The sequence below is a fragment of the Rattus norvegicus genome, chromosome 14, assembly GCF_021556685.1.
Source record: "Rattus norvegicus strain SHRSP/BbbUtx chromosome 14, alternate assembly SHRSP_T2T, whole genome shotgun sequence".
In the NCBI taxonomy this organism is placed as follows: Eukaryota; Metazoa; Chordata; class Mammalia; order Rodentia; family Muridae; genus Rattus; species Rattus norvegicus.
Window position 1 is genome coordinate 7,740,446 of NC_141547.1, and position 25,466 is coordinate 7,765,911.

The following is a 25,466-nucleotide window of genomic DNA, read 5'->3' on the forward strand; positions in this document are numbered from 1 at the left end:
TTAGGCAGAGCAACAGAGTAGCAACAATAAAATAAATGGAATCAACTGTATCAGTATACAGAAATGAAAGTTATTTAAAACTTAAAATTTTTTTTCTGGAGTTTTCATTTAACATTTTTGTACCACGTTTTTTAATATTCTGTAGTTAGCCATAGGTAATTTAATGTATGGTGTGTGAACATATAAGTGAGTGTCCTTTAATTCAGCCTAGACCGAGTAGTGATGTAAACTCCTTCCCCGTGAGAGCAGGTAAAGCTCAGGTGCGTCCCACCCCACCCGTGTGTGAGAGTGGAGAGCTCTGCCACCCTCCTCACCTGAGTGCAGAGGAAATGCTGTTAACCGTCACCCCTACTAGGTGTTGGGAACAGATGAGCGTGTCTTTCCTTCAGAAATTCCTTCTCGTCTTCCAACTTGAAGGCCTCCGTCCTTCCCAGGGTCCTCCCACCACCGTGCTGCTTTGAGATCTAAGCCTTTATACGCTGATGTCACAAGCATCTGCAGACAGCCAACGATGTCACAGAAAAGCTGTGCCCCGCACACCTCCTCTCACTTAGTGAAGTCTGTGAGCATTGGCGCAGCTGTGTGTCGCCCACTGTAGGTGGTTGCTTAGCTGCAGTTCCTCATGAGCACCTCCTGTGTTGACTCCATTCCTGCAGACCGCTGCTCAGAGCTCTCCCACACCCTCCTGCAGCGTGGGTCCCAGCCCGGATGGCTGTGGCCCCTCATGGTCAGCATCCTGATCATGTAGCCCTCTGCCTGCCGTTTCCTGGCCAATGGGAGGGAGGGCCAGCGGCAGGAAGCTCTAAGAATTGTTCTTCTCTGGGGTCCCTTAGGTCCCTGCTGAGACTTGACGTGTAATTTGAATTGTTTCAGGTTCCTGGCAGTTGTGCCCTCCCTCACCGACAGCTCAGAGTCTGTGTCTGGGCAGAGACCGAACACCAGTGTGGAACAAGGGTAGGTACTAGGATGCTCGCTCAAAATGATGGCACTGTGAGATTAAGATGACTTATATCTAGAGAGAATTATGGTTTTCTCTCCTCAGTTGCTATAGATTTCCCACCCTCAAAAAGCCTCTTGGAAAACATAACCTCTACTCGCTCCCCTGTTTGCCCTGCGCATAAAGCATTCTCTCACTTATTTTAAAATTTTTTTTATTTTTTGATGCCATCCTTTCCAGGTTTTCTTATAGCACTGAAATGCAATTCCTCCTTGTTTGGGTAGACTGCCCACTGTGAAGTTAACTGTGCACGTTCTAAGGCTCCCTGCATCACCAAACCAAAGCGCTGCACAAGAAGTTCTCCATCTGTTTGCTGCCCCCTGGATTGAGTTGTTGTCTGAGCAGATACCGGCTTTGGCATTAACTGTTTACATTGTAGATTGCAGAAAATGGTTTCTTGTGTAATTGTTTATCTCGCTAAGATATTCTTACACTGTGTTTGTCAGAATGGTTTCTTGTATAATTGTACATGAGTACAGCTGCACTTATCTGTTGTGACTACTCCTGACCTGTGCCCACCTTTCCTTCCTTCTTGTCCTCGGGTTACAGGGGCGCGCTCTATAATGGAGCCTTGACTATGCCTCTGCTGTTGCAACCTGCCCGTCTGGTCTTTAAGTTTAAACCTCTGGCTCTGCCACAAGCCCTCTCGTCCTTCAGAGCTTCCCCTGGGCCACAGCCAAGCCGAGGTCCCATACACTCCCACTATTTGCAGTCACCCAGTGATGGGCCACCTGGAAACGCCCTGTGCTTTCGGACTACAGACTAACTTAGAGATCGCACACACGCACACAAGCACACACATACACACACACACACACACACACACACACACACACACACATGCGCGCACACACGCACGATGGAAAAACTTAATAGAAATTCTTTTATAAATGAATTTTTCCTAACCCGTATACATGAAAATATATTAAGTTGATAAACTATTGCCTTTAATTTTTCTTTAAGCAATAGCAAGAAAAAATTAAATATGTACATTTGTTAACCTCAGAAGCAGGCCCTAGAAGTTCCAGACATTTTCATCGTTAATATAAACACGGGAGGGAGATAGTCTCCCTTCTCTGTCTTACAGGAGTGAGGAATGTTCTAGGTGGTCTCCAGAGACAGTTCTGCTTGTGCACATGCTCAGAGAGTGGCACCCGTAACACTGGCCCTGGTGTGTGTCACCAAGGTGCCTTTGGCTAAGGACCAATGAGCAACTTCTAGTACTCAGCAATGGCATCCTTAAGCGGCATTGTCTAGAGCTCTGACAGAGTGCACATGCCGAAATGTAGCACAACCGTGTTTAAAAGAACTGAGCCGCTGTGCTACCCTGCTGTAAATTCTCACTGTCAGTCGCTTGTTCAGGGCCAGTCTCAGAGGCCTACTATGTGGAGATTCCTGCATATTTCTTTTCCTCTACTTCTTGTACTCGTGATGAACAGTGGGATGCGCCCTCTGCTTCACCCCAGGTCATAGAACACTGCCTCCCTTGGTATAGGCGATGCCGTCTACATTTTCTTTGGTCCAGATAGTTCCTGTTTCTAAATACTCATCATAGTCCTCGGAAGTGATCACGGCCCTCATTAGCAGATCATCTTGTGCGCTGAGGAACTGTACAGGGTGGGTGGATGCCTCCCTTGTAAGGCCGCTCAGGTCTGCACCTCTGACCCACGCCTGGTTTCCCTCTGTGTAGGTCTGGCTTACTCAGCACCCTGGTTGGAGAGAAGTCTGTGACTCAGAGGTGGGAGGTGAGTGCAGCGCACGCTGAAGGCCTTCCCCGCCTTGCACAGCACGGTCCCCAGAAGGAAACATTTCCCTTTTGTGGATGGAGGGGTGGGGCATTGAAATCTTTTTTCTTTAATGTCCATTTTTGTGTGTAAAGTTTTTTAAACATCAGAAATAATTTATTGCGCTAAGATTGGTCTTTATTATCTTTCCTAAGAGAGGTGAAATCAGCAACTTCCAGTATCTGATGCACTTGAACACCCTGGCCGGCAGGTCCTACAACGACCTTATGCAGTACCCTGTCTTCCCCTGGATCCTCGCAGATTACGACTCCGAGGTAAACCTCAAGTCACCTCCCCAAGAGCAGTTCATTCATGAAATGAAAAATTTCAGTTCTCACATGCTTGTGTTTTAGATTAGAAAAAGGTTAATCACGCTCAGAATCAAAAATTCATCTGACTTTGTCTCTCACCACAATCAGAGCTGATCAAATGATCAGAATTTCTATTTGTCATATTTTGGAAAAAGTTTGTCCTCAGAAAAATACTAGTGTACGAAAAGACTCAGCAGCCTACCCTGTCCATGCAGGTGTGAGTGCCCTGTCCATGCAGGTGTGAGTGTCCTGTCCGTGCAGGTGTGAGTGCCCTGCCCGTGAAGGTGTGAGTGCCCTGTCCGTGCAGGTGTGTGTGCCCTGCCCGTGCAGGTGTGAGTGCCCTGTCCGTGCAGGTGTGTGTGCCCTGCCCGTGCAGGTGTGAGTGCCCTGTCCGTGCAGGTGTGAGTGCCCTGTCCGTGCAGGTGTGAGTGCCCTGCCCGTGCAGGTGTGAGTGCCCTGCCCGTGCAGGTGTGAGTGCCCTGCCCGTGCAGGTGTGAGTGCCCTGCCCGTGCAGGTGTGAGTGCCCTGCCCGTGCAGGTGTGAGTGCCCTGTCCGTGCAGGTGTGAGTGTCCTGTCCGTGCAGGTGTGAGTGCCCTGTCCGTGCAGGTGTGAGTGCCCTGTCCGTGCAGGTGTGAATGCCCTGCCCGTGCAGGTGTGAGTGTCCTGTCCGTGCAGGTGTGAGTGCCCTGTCCGTGCAGGTGTGAATGCCCTGCCCGTGCAGGTGTGAGTGTCCTGTCCGTGCAGGTGTGAGTGCCCTGTCCGTGCAGGTGTGAGTGCCCTGTCCGTGCAGGTGTGAGTGCCCTGTCCGTGCAGGTGTGAGTGCCCTGCCCGTGCAGGTGTGAGTGCAGTGCACTGTGTTATCCTGATCCACCATTGAGTCATGACTACATCTTACATGGTGGTTAGGGGTAAAGACCCATGAGATGAAAACATCTAAGTTCATCTGATTAGGAAAACTTTAAAGTGTTGGGGAATGCAAAACAGTGAGGTTTTGTGGGGCGGGCATAGGGTCCCTCACTTCCTAATCTAATCACAAACCTAGCTCTGTAGACACCACTTCTAGCTTCCATCCATGCTGCTGTTCCAGTGACCAAGGCACGCCTCCCTCTGAATAAATACCCTGGCTTCCTCCTCCACCAGTTTTGCCAGCATGCCTCTCACTGGACAGCTGCCCCAGGCTTCCTTCTGATCCCTACTCTCTCCTCATCAGGATCTGATAGCGTTACACCTGCTTTGCTCAGTGGGATCCCTGCATCCCACTCCCCACATCCTGCTCCCCCTCAGTAACCTGCCTAGAATTGTCCCAGCTTTCAATTCCTCATAGCCTGCCTTGCCGTAGTGTCATTCACAAGTCATGAATTAGGAGCCATTTAATCCACACACAAGCACACTGCTGGTGGGACGCACTCTGATCTTCCTCCTCCCTCCCAGGCCGAGCGTGCGAAGTTCTCTGTTTTCACTCACAGGGCTTGCACAGCACAGTCATGCTTTTGACCCTGCTTGTTAGTGAGGTTCTAAGCCGAAGCCCAGACTCTTCTCACGGTTCCCTCAGATACCCTCTCAAGAGCAATGTCTGGCACGTCCATGTTAGCAGTTGCCAAGTTTAGTATAGATGAGGTGCTTCCCCTGTAGGCTCTCTATGGACAGATGCAGCAAGTAGACGTATGTTCACTCTCGTGGATCAGTTTCTTGTGCCCGAGACTTTGGGTGTTTGGTAAAATTGTTAAGAAGGGCATGTATTAAACATTCCACAGACATGCATTTCAAATTTCTACCTTTAAGAACCCGAAGGGAGTAAATTTCTTCTGAATATGTAAATTAGGTCAGCTAGTGAAAGGCTTTTAAAACGATCCCTGTTAGACTGGGAAGTACTCGGTGTGTTTGGCAGTCACTTGATCGGGTTATGAGCTGATGGCTAAGTGCTGAGTGCTTCCATTCATCTCCCCGTAAACCACCTACATGAGGAAAGTGCTCAGGCTGAAGTTAGATGGAACCAGGAGGGGCAGGAGGGGGCATCAGGAGACTGTCCTCGGGTACAGGAGAGATGGAGATCGTGCAGAATGGGAGTCTTTGTGTCTAAGGTGTCCTGCTATGTCCTTGCTCAGAACTAGAAGCATTGACTGTTGCCCTCCTTCCTGTTATTGAGATCCTAGGAGTCTCCCTGTGAGACGCCTAATTTCCAAAACACCTGTCAGGCAGTGCCACTTACCAAGCTCTGCGTCTGAACGGAGGGTGTGGGTAAGCGGCCCACAGACTGGTTCGTTTTTTTCCTTTTTTTCACAAACGTATCTCTAACTCCACTTCTGTCTACCCATGCTTCAGGGAGGGTCACTGCCCCTACAGCCGCTGCATCTGCGCTGGGGAGGAGAGAGGGCGCCTGGTGACTTGGCACTGGGGTTTGGTTTGTGTTTCAGGAAGTTGACCTCACTAACCCTAAGACATTCAGAAACCTGGCTAAGCCAATGGGCGCGCAGACGGATGAGCGACTGGCCCAGTACAAGAAGCGCTACAAGGACTGGGAGGATCCCAATGGTGAGGAGAGCCTTCTGCCTTGTGAACGGTGTAGTGCCCTAGCGCCCATGGGTGTGCCCGCTGTTATAGATGCACACCTGCACACGTGTACAGCAAAAACACAACAGTCCTGCAGTGGCCACCTCTCCAGATGTTTGTAGCTGGCAGGACACTGTCTCCAACAACACTTAGTCCCAGAATGACACATTCATTTCTTATGTCTCCTTTAATTTCATTTAGGTACCTCTTAGAATTCCCTTTATTTTAAAATTATGATTGATATTTGTGAACTATACAATGTATTATATGTAATGACTATTGCTTCCCCCATACATAAAGCAAAGGAAAAATATCTTGAATTTAAGCCTATTAAATTTAATCCTATCCCATTTTCTTTCTCTCCTTCTCCCTACCCTATCTGCCAAGAAAGATACACAATAAAAATATATACCGTAGTAATATAAAAATAATATACACTATAGTAATATTATAAAAATAATATACACTATAGTAATACTATAATAATAATATATACTATAGTAATACTGTAATGATATATACTACAGTAATGCTATAATAATATATACTATAGCAATACTGTAATATCTACTATAGCTATACTGTAATAATATATACTGTAGTAATACTATAATAATATATACTGTAGTAATACTATAATAATAATATATACTATAGTACTACTATAATATATACTATGGTAATACTATAATAACATATACTATAGTAATACTGTAATAATAACATACACCGCTGCCTTGCACTTGCACACAGCAGTTTAGAGAACTGTTTAATTACAGAGCCATAACCTAATGAAAACAAGTAGCTTCAAAGTCGGTATCCTGCTTCAGCGGAAGACAGCTTGCCCTTAGAAGTGATGGGGGACCAAGCGGACAGTGGTGGACATGTTTGCTTGTCCTTTGGTGTGACGGCTGCCCGTCACACCTGCTAACATTCCCAGACCTGCTGGTTCATACCACGCTCACCTTCTCCTTTCCTCCTGTTCTTAATGATGCTCCAACCGTCTGGAGCAGGGGAGACCCCAGCCTACCACTACGGCACCCACTACTCCTCCGCCATGATTGTGGCCTCGTACCTCGTGAGGATGGAGCCCTTCACACAGATATTCCTACGGCTTCAGGTGAGCCTCATTAAGTCTGCTCTCATTTAGTCTTTCTAAAACTGTTATCTTCTAAGGAACACTGAAGTGTTACCGGTAACAATTTGTCATTCAGAAGGGACCTGAAATTCTGTTAGGCTTACATCGATAAATAAGCTAGAATTAATTCATTTAGAGTGAAAAAGTTCAGGATCTCGCAGTTAAAACGTAAATATTCCAGCCAGGGAGAGGGGGCTTAGCATTAATTAGTTGGATTCAATCAGTGTTTTATTTTAAAAGCCCCTATGCTGTGTCCATGGTTACAGTCACCCCTCCACGTTCTGTCACTGGTCAGTGCGTGGAGACAAAGCTCTATCTTGCACTTGTAGGGTTTTAGATAGGGAGACGCTAAACACTGGTCTTAGCGAGCGATTGGTAATTTCTCTTACGAGTGATCATGAAATGTTTTTAGAGCATGATCAGATGTGTCAGAAAGACACAGATAAGGAATGGAGGGAGGGGGGCAGAGGCTGCTCAGGGATCTCTGGGGTCCTGCAAACTCCAGAACACAAGGCCCACAGCAGGGCAGATGCCTGGCATGGGAGGTGAGGACAGCAAGGGGCAGGGTTCCTCAGAACAGAGTTAGGAAGTAAAAAAGTTCTGAGCAAGGAATGAAGTGAGAAACCATCCAGAGCAGCCAGCCTGGGCAGCCACCTTGGCATTCTCCTATAGCGACTGTCATAGACATGCTCTGTGTTCACTAAAGCACGGACAGTCAGGAGAAGAGCTAGAGGCTGACATGTCTAGGGGGCTGCTGCATACGTAAAAGTGCTCTCCAACTTGTTTTATCAACCATGAGTGTCTCATAACCTTCTATTCCACTCATGGCTGTGACAGTTGGATGCCACGTTAATTGACAAAGAAGTCAGGGAATCAACCAAAATCAATTGGGAAAGCGCCCTGCGTGGAAACCTGTTACTTAGTAACTTAGTGTAAAAGATAGACTTGGCCAAACCATTGTCCATACCTGGAAGCTTGCCTTGCCAATTACCTGTGGTTCCCATGAAATTCTTCCCTCAAGGGTCCCCTAAAGACTAATATTTTAATGAACTTTTATTGTCTTCATATTTGAATTCTGCTTTGACTGCAAAACAGACGCACTAGGCATCCTTCATACAGAATACACCAAAGAGAGAGATTATAAAGTTTGTTTATTTAATGTAGGATGGCAAGAAGTCAGAATGTAGCCAAAGGTATTTGAGGTTTTTAAGCCCTTGAACTTGACAGAAACTTCATGGCCCAGAGGTTCCCTAATAGAGACATGCCTCCTCCTGCCCCCAGGGTGGTCACTTTGACCTGGCAGACCGGATGTTCCACAGTGTCCGTGAGGCCTGGTACTCAGCATCAAAGCACAACATGGCGGATGTGAAAGAACTCATCCCAGAATTTTTCTACCTGCCGGAATTCCTGTTCAATTCTAACAACTTTGACCTAGGTATGTAGACGAGAGGCTTGGTAGGAGTGTTGGCAGGAGACGTGGAGGGAGGCACATCAGTGTTCACGGTGCCATGATCCACCCTGCTTGCTTTGCTGACTCCCCATGAGTGTGCGTGTAAATAACACGCAGAGAGAGCAATCTCCTGCTGCCTAAGAGAGCTGGTTGAGCTGAGCGTCCGTGGGAGACTTAACACAGACACAGGGGGCATCCAGTAGTCAGGGCCATGTTGTTTCTGTGAAAATCATCTTGCAGTGATCCTACTTTTATTCACACACACACACACACACACACACACACACACACACACACATACACACACACTCACTCACTGTGGAGGGTATCATCTGAGGGGGTTAGAAGTATGTGGTCTCTATACTGACTTGACTTTTTGTTAAGTCATACGGTAACTTCTAACCCACCCAACACACTGGTGAGTAAGCCGTTTATCCGTGTGCCACATTATAAATAATCGAGCCCAGTGATGTGCACCTGACAGTTTCTACAGGACGTATTTTTCCTGGCTTCGTCTTGGATGCAGCCCAGGGCTCGCTAAACCTCTGAGCACAGCGTTTGTGGAGTCGCCTGCCGTGAAGTCCCTCTGGTTTATTGTTTTCAGCCAACTTCTACAGTGCTGATCTCACTTGGGCTTAGGAGGATTGTAAACTAAAATGCCTTTCTAGAGTTAGTTCATTAACAACAACAACAACAACAAAAATCCACCTTTTTTAGATGATAATTCCAATTAGTTCTTTAAATCTTATAGAGGATGGTTTCTTGTTTTCTTACGTTGAGAATCTTATTTTCTAGCCCACACTGACTTGCTGTGTAGCCGAGGCTTGCCTGTTGCATGCTGTCTAGCCCAGACTGGCCTCCAGTGTGCCATCCCCATCTCCCCATCCTCGGTTTTAGGATTAGAGATGTGAGCACCACGCTGTGCTCAAATGATTCCTTTAATAATGTCAGATTATCCCATATAACTTTACGCGGAATAAATGCCAACATTTATTACAAAACGATGTTTTTGTTTCTGCTAAGTGGCCTTAGTCTTTCCAAATATTTTTTCTTTTAATGTTCCAAAAATGTGTTTCAGATTTTATTTTTTAATAATAAATATCTGTGTCCTATCGAAGCCTCTTAAGATTTTAAGCCGTGAATAGTGGCGCATACCTTTCATCCCAGCATTCGGGAGGTAGAGGGATTGTGAGTTCAAGATTAGCCAGAACTACACAAGAGACCCTTCGTGCGTGTGTGTGTGTGTGTGTGTGTGTGTGTGTGTGTGTGTGTGTGTGTACGTGTGTGTGTATATATTGTATATGTGTATATACACACATTGTGTCAAAAGATGAGAAACCTTAAGTACTTAAGTTTTATCATAAGAGACCCTGGTAGCTGCACCTATGCCATTGAAAAGAGGTTTGTAGCCAGCAGCATTCTAGAAAATGCTGTGTTGCTCTTAGAGGACAGTGAGCTTAGCCTAGCTGAGCCCTGAGGAGTCTTACCAGGAAGGAACTGTTTAACTTTGTAATGTCAACTTTCCAAAAGACACTTGGGAGAGTTTGGCTTGGTTTTGCTAACAGTCAGTAGTCTTTCTGAGGTGTGCTCTAGGGAGCAGCCTTGGAGAGACGCCACGGCAGACAACTTCAGGAAAGGGCACGGGGTGGGGTGTTCTGTGGTGAAGCCACATAGCCCTTGGTAATGAATCTGGCATGGGATTTCTGTCTCTTCAGTAGGGAGCTAACTGCTGAACTCACCCATTTTTTCCTAATGTGTCCAACTGCTCAGGCTGCAAACAGAATGGCACCAAGCTTGGAGATGTTATCCTTCCACCCTGGGCAAAGGGGGACCCGAGAGAGTTCATCCGCGTCCACCGTGAGGTAAGAAGGTTTCGTCTTGGTTGGCCAGTGACCACTGTGGAGAGAGGGCCCTGAGCAGTGTGCTGTGCATACTTTAAATCACTTGTATTGTCCTCGTGGCTCTTAAGTAGTTTAATTCCTGTGACCGCAGCCAGGTTTCTTTTACTGTGGGATCAATAGTAAAAGCTAGGCAGTGACCGGCTGCTTCGGAATCACAGGCTCTGGAGTGCGACTACGTGAGTGCCCACCTGCACGAGTGGATCGACCTCATCTTCGGCTATAAGCAGCAGGGCCCCGCGGCAGTGGAGGCTGTGAACGTCTTCCATCACCTTTTCTACGAGGGCCAAGTGGATATCTACAACATAAACGACCCGCTAAAGGAGACGGCCACCATCGGCTTCATTAACAACTTCGGTCAGATCCCTAAGCAGGTACGGCTGCTCCCGGCATTGGTGGGTCTGGTTCTCTTTGTAGGTGTGGTCTATTTCTCTCGGTTGGTAGCTGATCGTACAAGTAGTTAAGACTCACTAATGCAGCCCTTGCATTCACCATTAAACTCAGCAGATGGCTTGTCATCGATCTCCTTTCCGATTTACAATCACACAAGTAGAATTCTTTCGTGGCACACACCTGCATACGTGCATGCACACACACAGACACACCACGGAACACACACACACACACACATGCACAGACATCACATCACACCCCCACATAACACACACACGCACGCACACACACTGCAGAGGAGCACAGATGGGGAAGCAGAGTGCGCAGCCACGGTTTAGTCCACTGCTGTGCTGTGGTAAAGGACCCTGAAAAGAGCAGCTGAGGGAAGGAAGATTTTCTTCTCTCGGCAGCCGCAGGTTGGGGTCTGTCAGCAGGCAAGGCTGGAGCGTGAAGCAGCCAGTTCATGTCGCATTCACAGTCAGAGGCTCACTGCGTAGGTCACCTTCTCATTCTTACAACCCCAGGCCAACACCTGAGGGTGCTGTGCTAACTGATGGCCGTGCTGACAGCTAAGACATTCAGAAGCCCCCACAACATGCTCAGAGGCCAGTTTGATCTTGATGGAGCCTCAGTTTAACTTCAGGAGACTCTAAGTCAAGCCTCGTGAGAATAATTGTGGTAGTCTGAGCCACAGTATTGACGGAGAGAATAGGGGCTCTGCTATGGTAGGACCGGCTGCCTCCCCACCATCTGGATCCTGGAAATATTGACCAGGAGCCAGGGCTTGCAGCACACAGAGTGGAGCTCACCACTGCACTGCAGCCAGTGAGGAGCAAACCTCCTTCCTTCATCGCCCCATGCAGGGTACACAGGATAGAGGGAAACGCCATAAGTGGCCACGAGACCATGGGGACACAGGCAGGGTCAGGCTGCTCATGCACCTTCCTGTCACGATCCTGAAGGCTTTGTACTTGGGTCCCAGCCCCCTCAGTCCCTGCTGCACCCGTTTGTCTGGAGTTGCTATCTGTTGGTTCGCCAGCTCTGAGGTTTCCAGTGTTGACAGTGGGAACACACAGAACAATGGCGAGCCTTCTTGTGGAAAAGCAGGGACAGACCAGAGGACAGCCAGTACAGAGTCCTCAGAGCTTCAGGCTGATCCTCCCACGAAGAAATGAGAAGCTTCAGACCAGAGGGCCGGTGCTGCTTCCCTCTCCTTAGTTGAGCCTTTGTCCCTTCCTGAGGGTGTCAAGGGCAGGCGTTCTATAAGAAATGAATACATTCAACGAACAGGAAGACCCACTGCTGTCCCATGGGACTCCAGTTCCATTTTCAGCACCCACACTGGTAGTTCAGGGCCACCGTGACTCTAGCGCTAGGGGACCCTCACTCGTCTTCTGACCTTTGAGGGCACTTGTGGAACACACGCGCGTGCACACAGTTTCATAATAGCTTTTTAAAAGATGTCTGTACCACTGCAGGATCTCTGTGTTACTTTGGTGAAAGAGGCCAAGAGAGCCATTTCTAAGACATCCCATTCAATAAAAGAGAATACTTTCATACCTAGATTATACGGTCACTGTGGGTACATAACTTTCTATGACTGTGACTTTGCACAGTGCCATAGCTTTTGTCTTTGTCCTAGTTAGGACTTCTACTGCTGTGACAAACACAGTGGACCAACAGCAACTTGGGGCAGGATGGGGGAAGGTAGGGTATTTTATGTTACAGCTTCATCCAGGGAAGTCAGGGCAGGAGTCTGGAGACAGGAACTGAAGCAGAGGCCATGGAAGAATGCTGCTTGCTGGCTTACTCCCTGTGGCTTGCTCACACTGTTTTCTTATACACCCCAGAACCACCAGCCGAGGAATAGCACCACTCACAGTGGACCTTGGCCCTCACACATAAGTCGTTAACCAAGAAAATGCCCTGCATGCTTTCTCACGGGTCAGCCTGGTTGGGGTCATTTTCTGAGTTGTGGTTCCTTCTCCCAACTCAGCTTATGCTGAGTTAGCAAGTCTTCCCATAATGACTAGTCAGTGTGCTTCATAATGTGTGTCTGCTTTACACCTCTCTAATGCATAGACAACCACAGAGCTGTGGCCACATCCCTCCATGTGTCTCAGATCTGCCCTTTTGCCCCAGCGATCCAGTAAGGGCTCACAGGTCATCCTAGAGCTCAGACATGCTCCTCCAGGAATAGTCCCTGCAGAACTGACAGGATGAGTGGTTCAGAGACAGCGAAAAGTCTTTAAGTGAACTTTTAATATTTTTAATCTTGTAGAAACAATGACCAGAAAGAAAACAAAGATTTTTCTTCTTTTAAAAATACGTCTCATCGCAAAAGCTGTGAATTAGTCTGACAGAGTGAGCACCTTGGTGGCACAGCTCCGCCCTCATCACTGCGGCGTGCACACTCGGGATCCTCTCTGCCTCTCTGAATTCTTCCCTCACAGATTGGCAGCAAATTATGGGCACCTCAGACACCAAAGAGCCATTGCTAAGTCACATTAGGGACGGCCGTGAAGGGCAGGAGTAAACCCTGTTAGAGGGCCTGCTGCCTTCAGGGACAAAGCGATCAGGTTGTGGAGAACTTAACATCATTGTAAAATGATTGTCCACCAACTTGGAGTTTGAATGGATTGTATCTCTTCAGAAAGTTGATTCAGCCCAGCAGTGAGCATGCTCGCCCCGGCTGGCTGTGGCATGGGGGCACTGCTTCCATGTGTCACAGTCTTCTTGGCCTCTTGAATAGCTCTCCGCAGACAAGAAATGGAGATGATATAGTGTATGGTCCTTGTAAAGCTTGTCAGTGGGGGAAACACGCTCGACAGAAAAGGGCGGAGTTCGTTATTATCCCATCACGTGTGTTGTCCTCTTCAGTTGTTTAAAAAGCCTCATCCACCAAAGCGAGTACGGAGTCGGCTGAACGGAGAGAATGCAGGCCTCTCTGTCCCACCAGGAGCCACCAGCGACAAGATCTTTTTCCATCACCTAGACAACCTGAGGCCTTCCCTAACACCCGTGAAAGGTAAGATGATGGCCCCAAGCTCTGCCTTGAAATTCCTTTTCAGAGTTCTGGTCGGGATGCTTTCGTGGTGCGTGAGACTCAGGTCCTAAGTCCTCAGGTCCTAAGTCCCCACTGCCTAACACGATGATTTCTCTGTAGAACTCAAAGAGCCCGTGGGGCAGATCGTGTGCACAGATAAAGGCATTCTCGCCGTAGAGCAGAACAAGGTGCTCATCCCCCCTGCTTGGAACAAGACCTTCGCCTGGGGCTATGCAGACCTCAGCTGCCGCCTGGGGACCTACGAGTCAGACAAGGTATACACTGCTTCCCTCCACCCCTTCGTGGTCGCAACAACCGGGCTTGACAGGGGCAGGGAGAACCAGGCTTTGTCTGCAGCTCCTCCAAAGGCAAGAAGGAGGATGTCCTGCTTCAGAGGGAGAGGGCTGGCAGGGCAGCCACTCGGTGCCTGAACAAGAGGGTTTAGAAGTTTGTGAAGTGGGTGCGAGCTTCCCCCAGCACTCCCAGAGTTCTAAGATCCTAGCCAGCGAAGGGCTCACCGTTTCTGCAGCCTGAATGGCCTCTTTTTGGCAAGTCACACTCTGGCTGGTCCCTTGCCGTGTCAGCACCCTGAAGGAGCCCCATCCCACACACCAAAAGCTGCCGAGTCTTAGAGAAGCAAATCTGTGGTCTCTTCGTGGCCTCTGAGGGATCCTCCCACCCAGACAGACCGCATGGCCCTCAGGTGGTAGTGGGCACTGTTCTCAGTCGGCGGAGTGCTCCCTGAACAGCACGTGCTCCCTGAGCAGCACATGCTCCCTGAGCAGCATGTGCTCCCTGAACAGCACGTGCTCCCTGAGCAGCACGTGCTCCCTGAGCAGCATGTGCTCCCTGAACAGCACGTGCTCCCTGAGCAGCACGTGCTCCCTGAGCAGCACGTGCTCCCTGAGCAGCACGTGCTCCCTCTGAGTACTCTGCTTGGCTACGGCATACATGCCTTTCACCATGCTGATCACATGGGCTGAACATCGTTTTCCCACACTGGATAAAAACTAGAGGGGGTTACCACAGTCGCTCAAATTTGATGCTTAGCAGCCACTGATGTCGGGCAGCTCGGGGTAGAATTTGAGTGGGACTGTCACTGTAATGGAACTCTGCCAACTGTAACTGAACCTGACCCAGAACGAGCTCCGTCCAGAGACCTTACCCTGGGAACTCGGCTCTGCCCTCCTCTAGCTGAAGTCTGAGGCACTCGGTGACACATGGCTCGCGTCTGCTTTGTTTACAGGCAGTGGCTGTGTATGAATGTCTGTCCGAATGGGGCCAGATTCTCTGTGCAGTTTGCCCCAGCCCCAAGCTCGTCATCACGGGTGGAACAAGTACAGTGGTGTGCGTCTGGGAGATGGGCACCTCCAAAGAAAAGGCCAAGCCCCTGACGCTCAAGCAGGTAACCGTGCAGCTTGAGGGGAGGCCGGCGCATTCTTCAGGCTCCAGAAATTACGCAAGGCCTCCTTAAGCCAGAGCCAGCCTTGGCAGGCAAAACCAGAACCTGGTTGAGGTGGAAGAGGGTTGCTTGGGATGAGAGGTGGGGCGTATGTTAATCTCTGCTTAAGATTGCTTCCAGCCGTGTAGTCTAGGCCGTCTTCAGACTCCTGGCCCGGCTGCCTGGGTTTTGGAATCGAGTGTACATGCCACCACACCTGACCAAACCTCGGTGTCTTCAGTAATCACACTAGGCTTATTTCTCAGAAACTGCCCCTTAAAGTCTAACGGAAGTTGTCTTTAGGAACTGTATCTCAGGCCACCTAAGAAGCACAAGTGTTTCTAGAATTACACGCACACTGCACGTTTGCAAGCAAGGTTATATTTGCTGTGGGTTAACGCCTCTTACTGTGGCCTCTACTTACCTGGACCACCGCATCTCAGTTTGCTTCTTTTGTCATTGTTATACCTAAGGACATGACAAGTTCATCCACGTGTCCAGAAAACTCCCCACTGTGTTGCTGACGAGTATTTTGACCATTTAATCAGTACGATTCTGTTATTGATTGTTAATTAATACAGAAGTTTTTTATTTCTTCGTTTTTACTTAAGCTATTTTGTAGAGTCCATCCCCTCCTCCGACTTTACACGGATTCTAAGACGTGAGCTCAGGCTCCAGGCTCGGCTTGCACTCCTCCGCCCACTGTACTCCGCCCGTTTTGTGACACTGTTTTCCGTGAGGATTTATCATGGGCACTCGTAAATAAGGAGAGTGTGTCTGTGGTCTTAGGATGTAATTTAAGAAGCGGTGTAAGAGCCTCATCGGTTCAGTCCCTACTGCGTTCAGGGCGTCACACAGAGCACTGAGCCTCAAGTGACGCATGCCGACGTTACCTTTGAGATAACGCCAAAATTTAAGTTCAAATCACCCCAAGGCCATTTTAAAGCCAAGTCAAACTTCATTAGGCTTATATAAAAAGAATTAGTCCCTTGTAGAATAGAACAGCCTTCCACGGAGGCCAACGCTCCTTGGTCCCACTGAGATTAGCCAGGTGAAGGCAGGCTCAGCTGGGTCACCAAACTCCCTATGTAAAATACTTGGAAGCTCCTGAGCCAGTGTTGTGGACTGAGGACTTCAAACAGCTTTCTGTGTTTGCTCAGCCCGGCGCCCAGGGCTGGCAAGACCAAGCTCCTCTTTCAGGGTCACAGGAGTAACTTCAATCTTAATTTCTTTGCTTTGGGATAATAAAATAATTGCACGTGGTCCATACACCTTTTTTAAATTATGAGTCCTCAAAATTGTCTAAATAGGGGCTGGGGATTTAGCTCAGTGGCAGAGCGCTTGCCTAGGAAGCGCAAGGCCCTGGGTTCGGTCCCCAGCTCCGAAAAAAAGAACCAAAAAAAAAAAATTGTCTAAATAGGAGTTTGTGGCGAAAGACTAGAAATGCAGCTTACGGTCTCTGCTTTGGGACCCATAATCAGTATGGGATCACATGGGAAGAGCGGAAAGAAATCCAAGCCAGTTGCAGCTGGTATTTCCTCTTCCTTCAAAGATCTGGGTCACCATTTTCCCTCCCTCCAAGAAGAATGTAAAGGTGAAAAGAAACACCCGGGCTGTCACCTCACACCTGTCCTGGGCATCCGACTCTGTGGTGACTGGTTGTTAGCCTGTCCTTCTGCTGATACATGTAGAAGTGAGGAGTCGGCCAGTTGACCCCCACCCGTGCCCTGCCGTTGTGACCGGCCTGGTTTCTTGCTGCTGTCTTTTGCAGGCTCTACTTGGCCACACTGATACTGTCACCTGTGCCACAGCCTCCGTAGCCTACCACATCATTGTCAGCGGGTCCCGAGACCGAACCTGCATCATCTGGGACCTGAACAAACTGTCGTTTCTCACCCAGCTCCGTGGCCACCGAGCGCCCGTCTCCGCCCTTTGCATTAATGAGTTAACAGTGAGTAGCTGACCGAGGAAACGTGCTGCCAAGTCCATTTGTGGGTGCCACTGCGTCCTGCTTGGTTAATAAGTCGCTGGAAAAGCCAGTGGGTATTAAATTTTGTAATCCCTGAAAATCCATTCCCGCTGCACACTTTAAAGAGAGCAAGAGGCGGGGTTGGGGATTTAGCTCAGTGATAGAGCGCTTGCCTAGCAAGCGCAAGGCCCTGGGTTCGGTCCTCAGCTTCGAAAAAAAAGAGAGCAAGAGTCATTGAAAATAAAGCATGGTAGAGTATACTTCCCTAGTGAGGAGGGAGTCGTGGGGCTCATCAAGAGTGTGAGAGCCCTGCTAAAATTGTTAGTGACACTTTCCAAATTGCTGACTTACAACGTACAGTAAGAAGTATTATTTTACAGTAGCTGTCCCAGTAGCACGTAGGATCTGTGTCGTCTCAGTCACTGAAGAGACAGACAGACAGCACACCCGAGCTTATCCTTCCACCCTCTGGGCTTGGTGTTGAGGGCCAGATTCTCTAAGGAGAAGCAGGAACAGATTCTGGCCACACCCAGAGAAAGTCTCAATCCCAGTAGAATGGTCCCTCTCATCCTTGGGTGACACAGCTTCATGGAGGGAAAAGAGCTCAGCTGAGGCAGGAGGTGAGGTGCCCAGCAGGGACTCAGCTTTGAATTCTTGAAGAAGCTTCTGTTGAAGACATTTAAATCAGCAGGCACTGGATCCCAGGCCACCTCAAATCATTCAGCCACTAGTCTAAGGGCTGACAGGTTTTGAGAGCTAGACCTGTGCTATGAAGCTCAGAGAAGAGAGTAGCAAACTCCCGTTCTCCCCAGGGGGACATCGTGTCCTGTGCTGGCACATACGTCCACGTGTGGAGCATCAACGGGAACCCCATTGTGAGCGTCAACACCTTCACAGGCCGGAGCCAGCAGATCGTCTGCTGCTGCATGTCCGAGATGAATGAATGGGACACGCAGAATGTCATCGTGACAGGGCACTCAGATGGGGTGGTCCGGGTAAGTAGCCTCAGCGAGAAAGCTACACATTACCCACACACAGAGGCCGGCCTTGAGGCCTTCCATCCACTCTCAGGCTGGTCCCCTGAAACAACGCAGCACACCATTTTGGCTGCTTTCTCTGTGGTAGGTATCTCAGAAGAGGCAATGCATGTACTACCTCTCTAGTTCCTCAAATGGCTGGGTTTCTCTGAGGAGAGTTTCTTTTTCTTTGTAGCTATATATTTTTCCCCTTTGGGGCCTAGTTCCCTTAATTGTGCCCTTTGTCAAAGCTGGGTGACCAATTATCACCCTCCTTAATTACAGGCCCAAGTTTAGAGACAGTGACGCTGACTCCACTCCCAAGTCACACGCTGTGGCTTAGCCAGCAGTCCTGCAGGGCACACCCCTGCCTGCTTCCTGAGGCAACAGTTCCCACTGCTAAATGTTTAAGACAGCACCAAAATTGTCACAGACAAATGTGCTTGGAAGTGGAATTTGCATTCATCACACAAGACTTGGAGAGGTTCTTGTAGGAAGTTTACTTACGTAGTTGTCTATCTTAGTTACTGTTCTTAGTTACTGTTCTGTTTCTGCGAGGATGACCAAGGCATCCTACAGAAGAAAGCATTTAATTGAGGGCTCACGGTTTCAGAGGCTGAGTCCATGACCGTCATGGCCAGGAGCATACCAGCAGGCAGGCAGGGCACAAGAGCAGGAGCAGAGAGCTTACATCCTATCCTCAAATTGAAGTCAGAAAACTAAGAGTAAAAGGGGTTAGGGAGAAGGAGGGAGAGAGAGAAAGCCTGGGCTATGAAGCTTGTGAAACCTCAAAGACCAACTCTCCGATCCACCTCTGCCAGGAGGGCCACGCCTCCTGACCCTCCCTGAGCCCCACCCACCTCTGCCAGGAGGGCTACACCTCCTGACCCTCCCTGAGCTGTCCACTCACTGAGACCATGGTCACCACACTGACCATGATTTTAAACTTTCACGGCCAGGGTTCTCTCTAGTGAGGGGCAGCTACCAGGTGAGGTAACGGGCCTCATGGGTTCAGAAGCTCCTACCTAGAGGTGGTCACTGGACTCACCCACCTAACCCTCAGAGCACCCCTCCATGAGCTATCCAGTCTGCTTCCTGAGTGGTGCTATGTGCACATTGTCTCCCCACAGTTCTGGAGAATGGAATTCCTGCAGGTTCCGGAAACACCAGCTCCTGAGCCTGTCGAAGACCTGGAGATGCAGGAAGGCTGCCCGGAAGCACAGATAGGTACTTGATGAGCAAGTGATGTATGTAGGTCACCATGGAAAAACTCACACTGAATAGCTTGAGCGAGCTGGGTTGGGCTGGGCTGGGCTGGACTGGGCTGGACTGGACTGAATTGGACTGGGCATGGAGCAGCACACACAGCACTGCCTGCTGCTGTCACTCTGGGCTTGTGTGCCAGCTTTGCTTGAGGTCACCAGGGCCCGCCCTCCAAGGGGTGCAAGCATAGTTAGCTAAACATAGGAGTGATCTCCCACAGCTCATGGGCCTGCGTCTCAGTTCTCTGGGGCACAGGGTTGGGTAAGTCAGATGCTCCCCACCTCGGTTCTACAGCTGCTGTGCCCAGCTCGTGCCATGATTGTGGGTGGAGACAGGAGACTGCCAGGCTCTTAGATTGCTTACAGGCCTAACACCAGCACTCACCCCACCTGACCCTGCTCACACGGGGCATCAGTTCCAACTGAAGACCCTTATCTGTAACTCCTGAAGCATTCATTTTCTGGTAAAACAGAGCCAGGTGATTTCTCTACAGAATGACTGTGGACAGCGCCATAGAGCCAGCAGCCTCCTGTCCTGCACTGCTGTCCCTCCCTGGCCTGGCACTAGTGACTTTTGGGAAAGCAAATGACTGACTTTGGTGATGTAAGGAGCTGCAGCATAGAAAGGTGCAGGGATTAATGTATGGAGTGTTGTGAGTGAAGTGCGTACACAGGTGCGTGCGTGGGTGCGTAAGCCACACTGTGTGTTAGAGCTAAGTTGAATCTGGACAAACGTCTCTCTGGCCATATCAGGGAACACAGCTCATTTCTGTGGGAATGGCCCCCACACAACAGTTGTCTGGGGCCTTAGAGATTAATATACTGTTCATTTTCAGAACAGTAGAAGGTTCTGTTAGGTTTTGGGGACTAGAGTGAAGAACTACAAGCTAGGTGGTTTAAATAAACAAAAAACATCACTGTCACAGCCCCAGAGGCCAGAAGTCTAAAAGTATTAACAAAACATTGCTTCTTAAGGTTCTGGGCGGGCACTTTCACATCTCTCCTGGCTTCTGCCAAGGAAGCATCCAGCTTTCCTTGGTTTCTAGACACAGCATAATTTCCAGTTGTCTCTCTCGATGTCTTTCTGCTGTGTCCACAGTTCCCTTTCTGAATGTTTACTCATTTGTCTGAGTGTGTGTGTGTCTGTGTTCAGGTGCTAAAATAAATTGGGAGATTAATGTTCTAAAAAAAAAAGAAGAAGAAAGGCGGGTGCCCAGAAGTGCAGTCTCTTGGTAAACTCAGAACCTGCCTTCTGTGCGGGAAGAAGAAACCCATAATCAGCACGTTCTGATTCTTGCGTGATCTCGGCGATGTCAGTTCCCACGGGCTCAGCCGTAGCTTCAGAAGAGGCTATGGGAAGTGTTGGTAGGAGGAACATAAAATTTCTAATCAGTAACCGTTGGGGGTCGCCTGTCTTACCCCTGAAGTGAGTCACGTTTCTTTAGTGAATGACTCAATGATCATGGTGGGCTGGAAGAGGGCAGGACTAGGCGTCGAGGCATCGAGTGTCATCCTCTGTGTGCAAGGGGAAAGTCCACAGAGAAGGACTGAATGGTGCATACCATGGATGAGACTCAAGGCCAGCCTGGCTCATGTGTGAGTAGGTGTGTGGAGCGTGCTCTCTCCATTCCTCTCGTTTCCACGTGCTCACACCTTGCCCGTGGATCTTCCCTTTGAGAGGCATTGTTGGAGGCAGTAGGGAATGGTGTGTGTGGAGATGTAAAGGGACAGCAGGAAGATTCAGACTCGTATTAGAAGTCACGTGGTTACTGATTGCACGGATGAGACTCATGTTTGCCGTCCTACCACCATTACCACACACACACACACACACACACACACACACACACACACACACGCTGGAACGCGCCATGGACGTGACTCACGTTTGTTCTCCCCTCGGCCACTGTAAAGAGTGCAGAGGTAATGGTTTAGAGAGGAGCATAGGAGCAAGAGGCTTGGCAGGGGGAGTTTGGAAGAGGGAGGAGGTGCTTTGAGTAGAAGGTATTGGGTAAGATTTTAGACAGTGAGGTGTCGTCGGAGACAGGTGACACCAGTGCACCCGGGCTTTCTGAAGACAAGTAAAGTAGCATCAGTGCTTGGCGCTCCTGTGAGGGGGAGCAAGCAGGTGGAGCGAGCACCTGAGGAGCCAGGCTATCTGGGAGAGCGTGGTTCGGGTTTTACTAGGAGGGATCAAATGCCATGCTAGCGATTTTCTCAGTTGTGGTCTAGGACATGGAATTCTAAGGAGGGTCCTGCGTGTTCTTACCATGTAGAATCCGGCTGCATAGACTTGGTTGTGGCACTAACTGATGAGCCCGCCATCTCTCATTCTCCCAATGCTTTACCCAGGGCAGCAAGCCCAAGATGAAGACAGCAGTGATTCTGAGGCAGAAGAGCCCAGTGTCAGCCAGGATCCTAAGGACACGCCCAGCCAGCCCAGCAGCACCAGCCACAGGCCTCGGGCAGCCTCCTGCAGAGCCACCGCCACATGGTGCACTGACAGCGGCTCTGATGACTCCCGGCGCTGGTCCGACCAGCTCAGTCTTGATGAGAAAGATGGCTTCATATTTGTGAACTATTCAGAGGGCCAGGCCAGAGCACATCCTCAGGGCTCCCACTCCCACCCCAACCCCACTGAAGCACGAAGTTACAGCAGATTGAAACCTGGTAACTTGATGTTTGCTGTCTTTCCCCCTGCCCGTGAGTGTTGTGACAGGTCCTCCGGCTATGGGTCCGTCTCCCTTGAGCTCTATCCTTGATCAACTCTGTGCCTAAGCCAAAGACAGAGGCTTCCTGTAGATCAAGTGGGGCACGCTATAGAAAAGGAGCCACAGTCCGAAAACTCCCTTGATGGAACGCCCTAGGTTCAGTTCGTCTGTCTTGACGTCTCCATTTCAGGGTACCGGTGGGAGCGGCAGCTGGTGTTCAGAAGCAAACTGACTATGCACACGGCCTTTGATCGGAAGGACAACACTCATCCAGCTGAGGTCACCGCACTGGGTGTCTCCAAGTAAGAGCCCGGCTTTTTCCAGCCCACCTCCCTCTCTGGGTCATTGGACAAGGCTAGGGACCCACATTTTAACCCGGTCCTTGAAGCACACGTTGTCCTAGCTGGTCTGGTGCTTCTGGCCTAAAACTTGCCACTGTGTGGGTTTTAATTCTCAACAAATAAACCAACATCCGTGTGTGTGAAAGACATAGCAAGTGTTGAGCCAAAGGAAATTAAAATGGGAAAATAAATTCAGGTTCAGTTTTGATTTTTGTCTCCTTTAACTTCCTCTGAGGGAATCGGGGCTCCCTCTGAGCCCCCTCCCCCCACCCCGAGCCCTGAAGCAGAGGTCGTCTCCTGTTTTGCACAGGGATCACAGCAGGATCCTCGTGGGTGACAGCCGAGGCCGAGTGTTCAGCTGGTCTGTGAGTGACCAGCCTGGCCGTTCTGCGGCCGACCACTGGGTGAAGGACGAAGGTGGTGACAGCTGTTCAGGATGCTCTGTACGCTTCTCCCTCACAGAGAGAAGGCACCATTGCAGGAACTGCGGGCAGCTCTTCTGTCAGAAGTGAGTTTCCTGGGGGCGCTGTGCCCTGCATGGGCGCTGATTTGCATGGCCGTGTCCTGTGGGGTGGGGGTTTATGTAAACCCATCGTCATTTCTGCTCTTTCCTTTTCTACAATCATGAGCGACCTCTCTCATAGAGAACACAGAAACAGCTGTCAGCCCGACTTTAACACGCATGTGTATTCCACCAGATCATTCTAGAGGCACACAGGGCATGTGCGTGTCCACCCCACACACAGAACTTGTGTCCTTCCCCATCTACTGCCCTGTGTCTCTACTGCCCTCAGTGTTTGTGGCTCTGCACACAGTGTCTCGTTTCTCCGCTGTGCACTTCTCTGTAAAGTAGTACTCCACTGTTTGAAATCCACTCACAGATGTCAGCGATTGTTGCCTATCTGCTCTACTCCTGTGCCGGGACCATGTAGGAGTGCGTGTCCCTCACACTCACCCCCTAAGGATTCCTGGGGTCGTCTTTCCATTTTGCAAATTATGTAAAGCTACAGTGTGTTCTGGTCCAAGTGCCAGAGTTCTCTGCTGGAGACAGAGTAGAACACGCCACAGCACACGGGCTTGACCCTGGGTCTTAACCGTGCCTTGTAAATGACCCTCACAACTGTGCTACTACGAGTGCCGCAGGACCTTCCAAATTCTTAGTCCTCTGTGGTACGGCTGAGCCGTTTCCCCTTTGCCAACTCAGTGGCTAAGGAAATAAATGTGCCTCGAGGGTTTAACCTCAATGCTGGGGACCCTGGTGATCTTCTCAGATGCCACTGGGAGACTCCTCATTTTCCTTGAAGGTTTGTCTCTTGCACTCTTTTCTCCCTCTTGGCGGTCTCTCTCCTTGAGTTCCATGGGTACTAGGACCAGATCCTTCCGTGTCTGCACACACTTCCTGCAAGTCTGGGGCTTGTATTGAATTTTGCATTTGTGCTGTCTTAGTACTAAGGTTCCAGTTTTGGTGTGGTTGCACTTACTATATTTGTGGTGTGTGTGTGTGTGTGTGTGTGTGTGTGTGTGTGTGTGTGTGTGATTTTAAGGTTTGCAAGTTTCACTTTTTAATCTATTTGGAGTCTGCATTGGGTCATGGGCAGGAGTCTATCTTGGCCCAAAATGAGGATGAACTCGCTATCCCCCGATTACACAGACAGCCCCCCTCGCCCAGCACACACACCCCAATTACACAGACAGCCCCCCTCGCCCAGCACACACACCTCGATTACACAGACAGCCCCCCTCGCCTAGCACACACACCCCGATTACACAGAAAGCCCCCCTCTCACCTCGATTACACAGACAGCCCCCCTCGCCCAGCACACACAGCTCTGTACTCTGACTCTCACAGTGCCTCCGTCTAAATGCTTCACAGAAAATTCCTGAGTAATCATTTTCTACAGCAAGTTCTGAGGTTTCATAGGCAGTGTATGGATTCTGGTGAGGAGGTGGCCTTTCCAGTGACTCTGATCTCTGTTCACCATTACCTCGGGTTAAGTGACTGAAAACCTTGAGCTTGTTCTCTGTGGCTAAAAGATGGATAAAGACAGCTTGCCCTGAGAGCAGCCACAAGGACCGGATGATGTAAGGATGGGAACGTAAGGATGGCAAGGGGGTGAACGGGTCGTAGTTACTATTTATTTATTTATTCTGGGAAGTAGGCTGCAAGATGAATTAGCAGGCACGCCCTGCCGGCCTTTCTGGGTGGGGCCGTCACGGCCGTGTGTTCTGACCCTGCAGTTACAGGTGGAGCACAGCCACCTTGCTGCTCTTGGGAGTGCTGTCCAAATATTAAGTATAGGTGATTCCTAAGTCAGCCACTGTTCTCATTGGGAGCACTGACTGCATAGTGCCAGCTGCTGCCAAGCCAGCCCAGGGGAAAGTTCTGTAGAGAGTAGAACCCGGCCCAGCCTTCCTGCTCTGCTGCTGAGAACAGCCACACTCCTGAGGGTTTGCACAAAATCTGACATAGCCAGCCCAGTCACCCTCCTGAGCACCCGGTTGTCCACAAGCCAACTGGATGGAGGTGTCCTTCATTTGAGACTCTCCGAAGGTGACTTAAGTGTCACTGGTACAGCTCCACAAGATGTACAGATCTCAGTTTAAAAACTGAATGTGAGGGGCTGGGGATTTAGCTCAGTGGTAGAGCGCTTACCTAGGAAGCGCAAGGCCCTGGGTTCGGTCCCCAGCTCTGAAAAAAAGAACCAAAAAAAAAAAAACTGAATGTGAAACTCCAGCGTAAGGCAACAGTGCCCCACAGCATCGCTCCAGAGTGGCCAATCGTGAATGTCCCAGAGCAAATTGAACTGAGGAACATTTGTGCCAAGTGAGGTAGGCCGTGCATACAGAGAAAGACCGTATACGGACGACGGCACACGTTCATGGCCATACGCTGAAGCTAACAAAGGCTGGCCTGACCTGGAGGTGGACTACATGCTAGTTAAGGTGCTGGGGGAGGGAGACAAAGCCAGAGAGGAGTGGTTAAGATCAGAGCACGCTGTACATGTGTACAGAAATGTCACCGAATGCCATTAATAAACATATGGTATGTGTTGAGAGGAACAAAGTGAGCGGGTCCCAAGGAGGAAACCAAATTCAAAACAAGGAAACAAATCCAATGTTGGAATGCGGTGAGCACTGAGTCCTCTGACCTAAGTGGGG

At 49.6% G+C, this 25,466-nt stretch overlaps 1 protein-coding gene across 15 annotated transcripts in view; it reads left to right on the forward strand.

The window, feature by feature from the left end:
• Wdfy3 (WD repeat and FYVE domain containing 3) overlaps window positions 1-25,466 on the forward strand; it is a 230,675-nt gene that overhangs the window by 201,474 nt on the left and 3,735 nt on the right. For all 15 annotated transcript variants that reach the window (XM_087582838.1, XM_087582844.1, XM_087582840.1 and 12 more), the window contains 17 exon segments: window positions 874-954; window positions 2,688-2,742; window positions 2,937-3,056; window positions 5,507-5,624; window positions 6,656-6,762; window positions 8,062-8,215; window positions 10,001-10,092; window positions 10,290-10,502; window positions 13,402-13,549; window positions 13,688-13,842; window positions 14,814-14,972; window positions 16,780-16,959; window positions 17,790-17,972; window positions 19,124-19,220; window positions 21,608-21,925; window positions 22,157-22,268; window positions 22,618-22,815. In XM_087582838.1, the coding sequence (XP_087438964.1) occupies window positions 874-954; window positions 2,688-2,742; window positions 2,937-3,056; window positions 5,507-5,624; window positions 6,656-6,762; window positions 8,062-8,215; window positions 10,001-10,092; window positions 10,290-10,502; window positions 13,402-13,549; window positions 13,688-13,842; window positions 14,814-14,972; window positions 16,780-16,959; window positions 17,790-17,972; window positions 19,124-19,220; window positions 21,608-21,925; window positions 22,157-22,268; window positions 22,618-22,815 (2,490 nt within the window).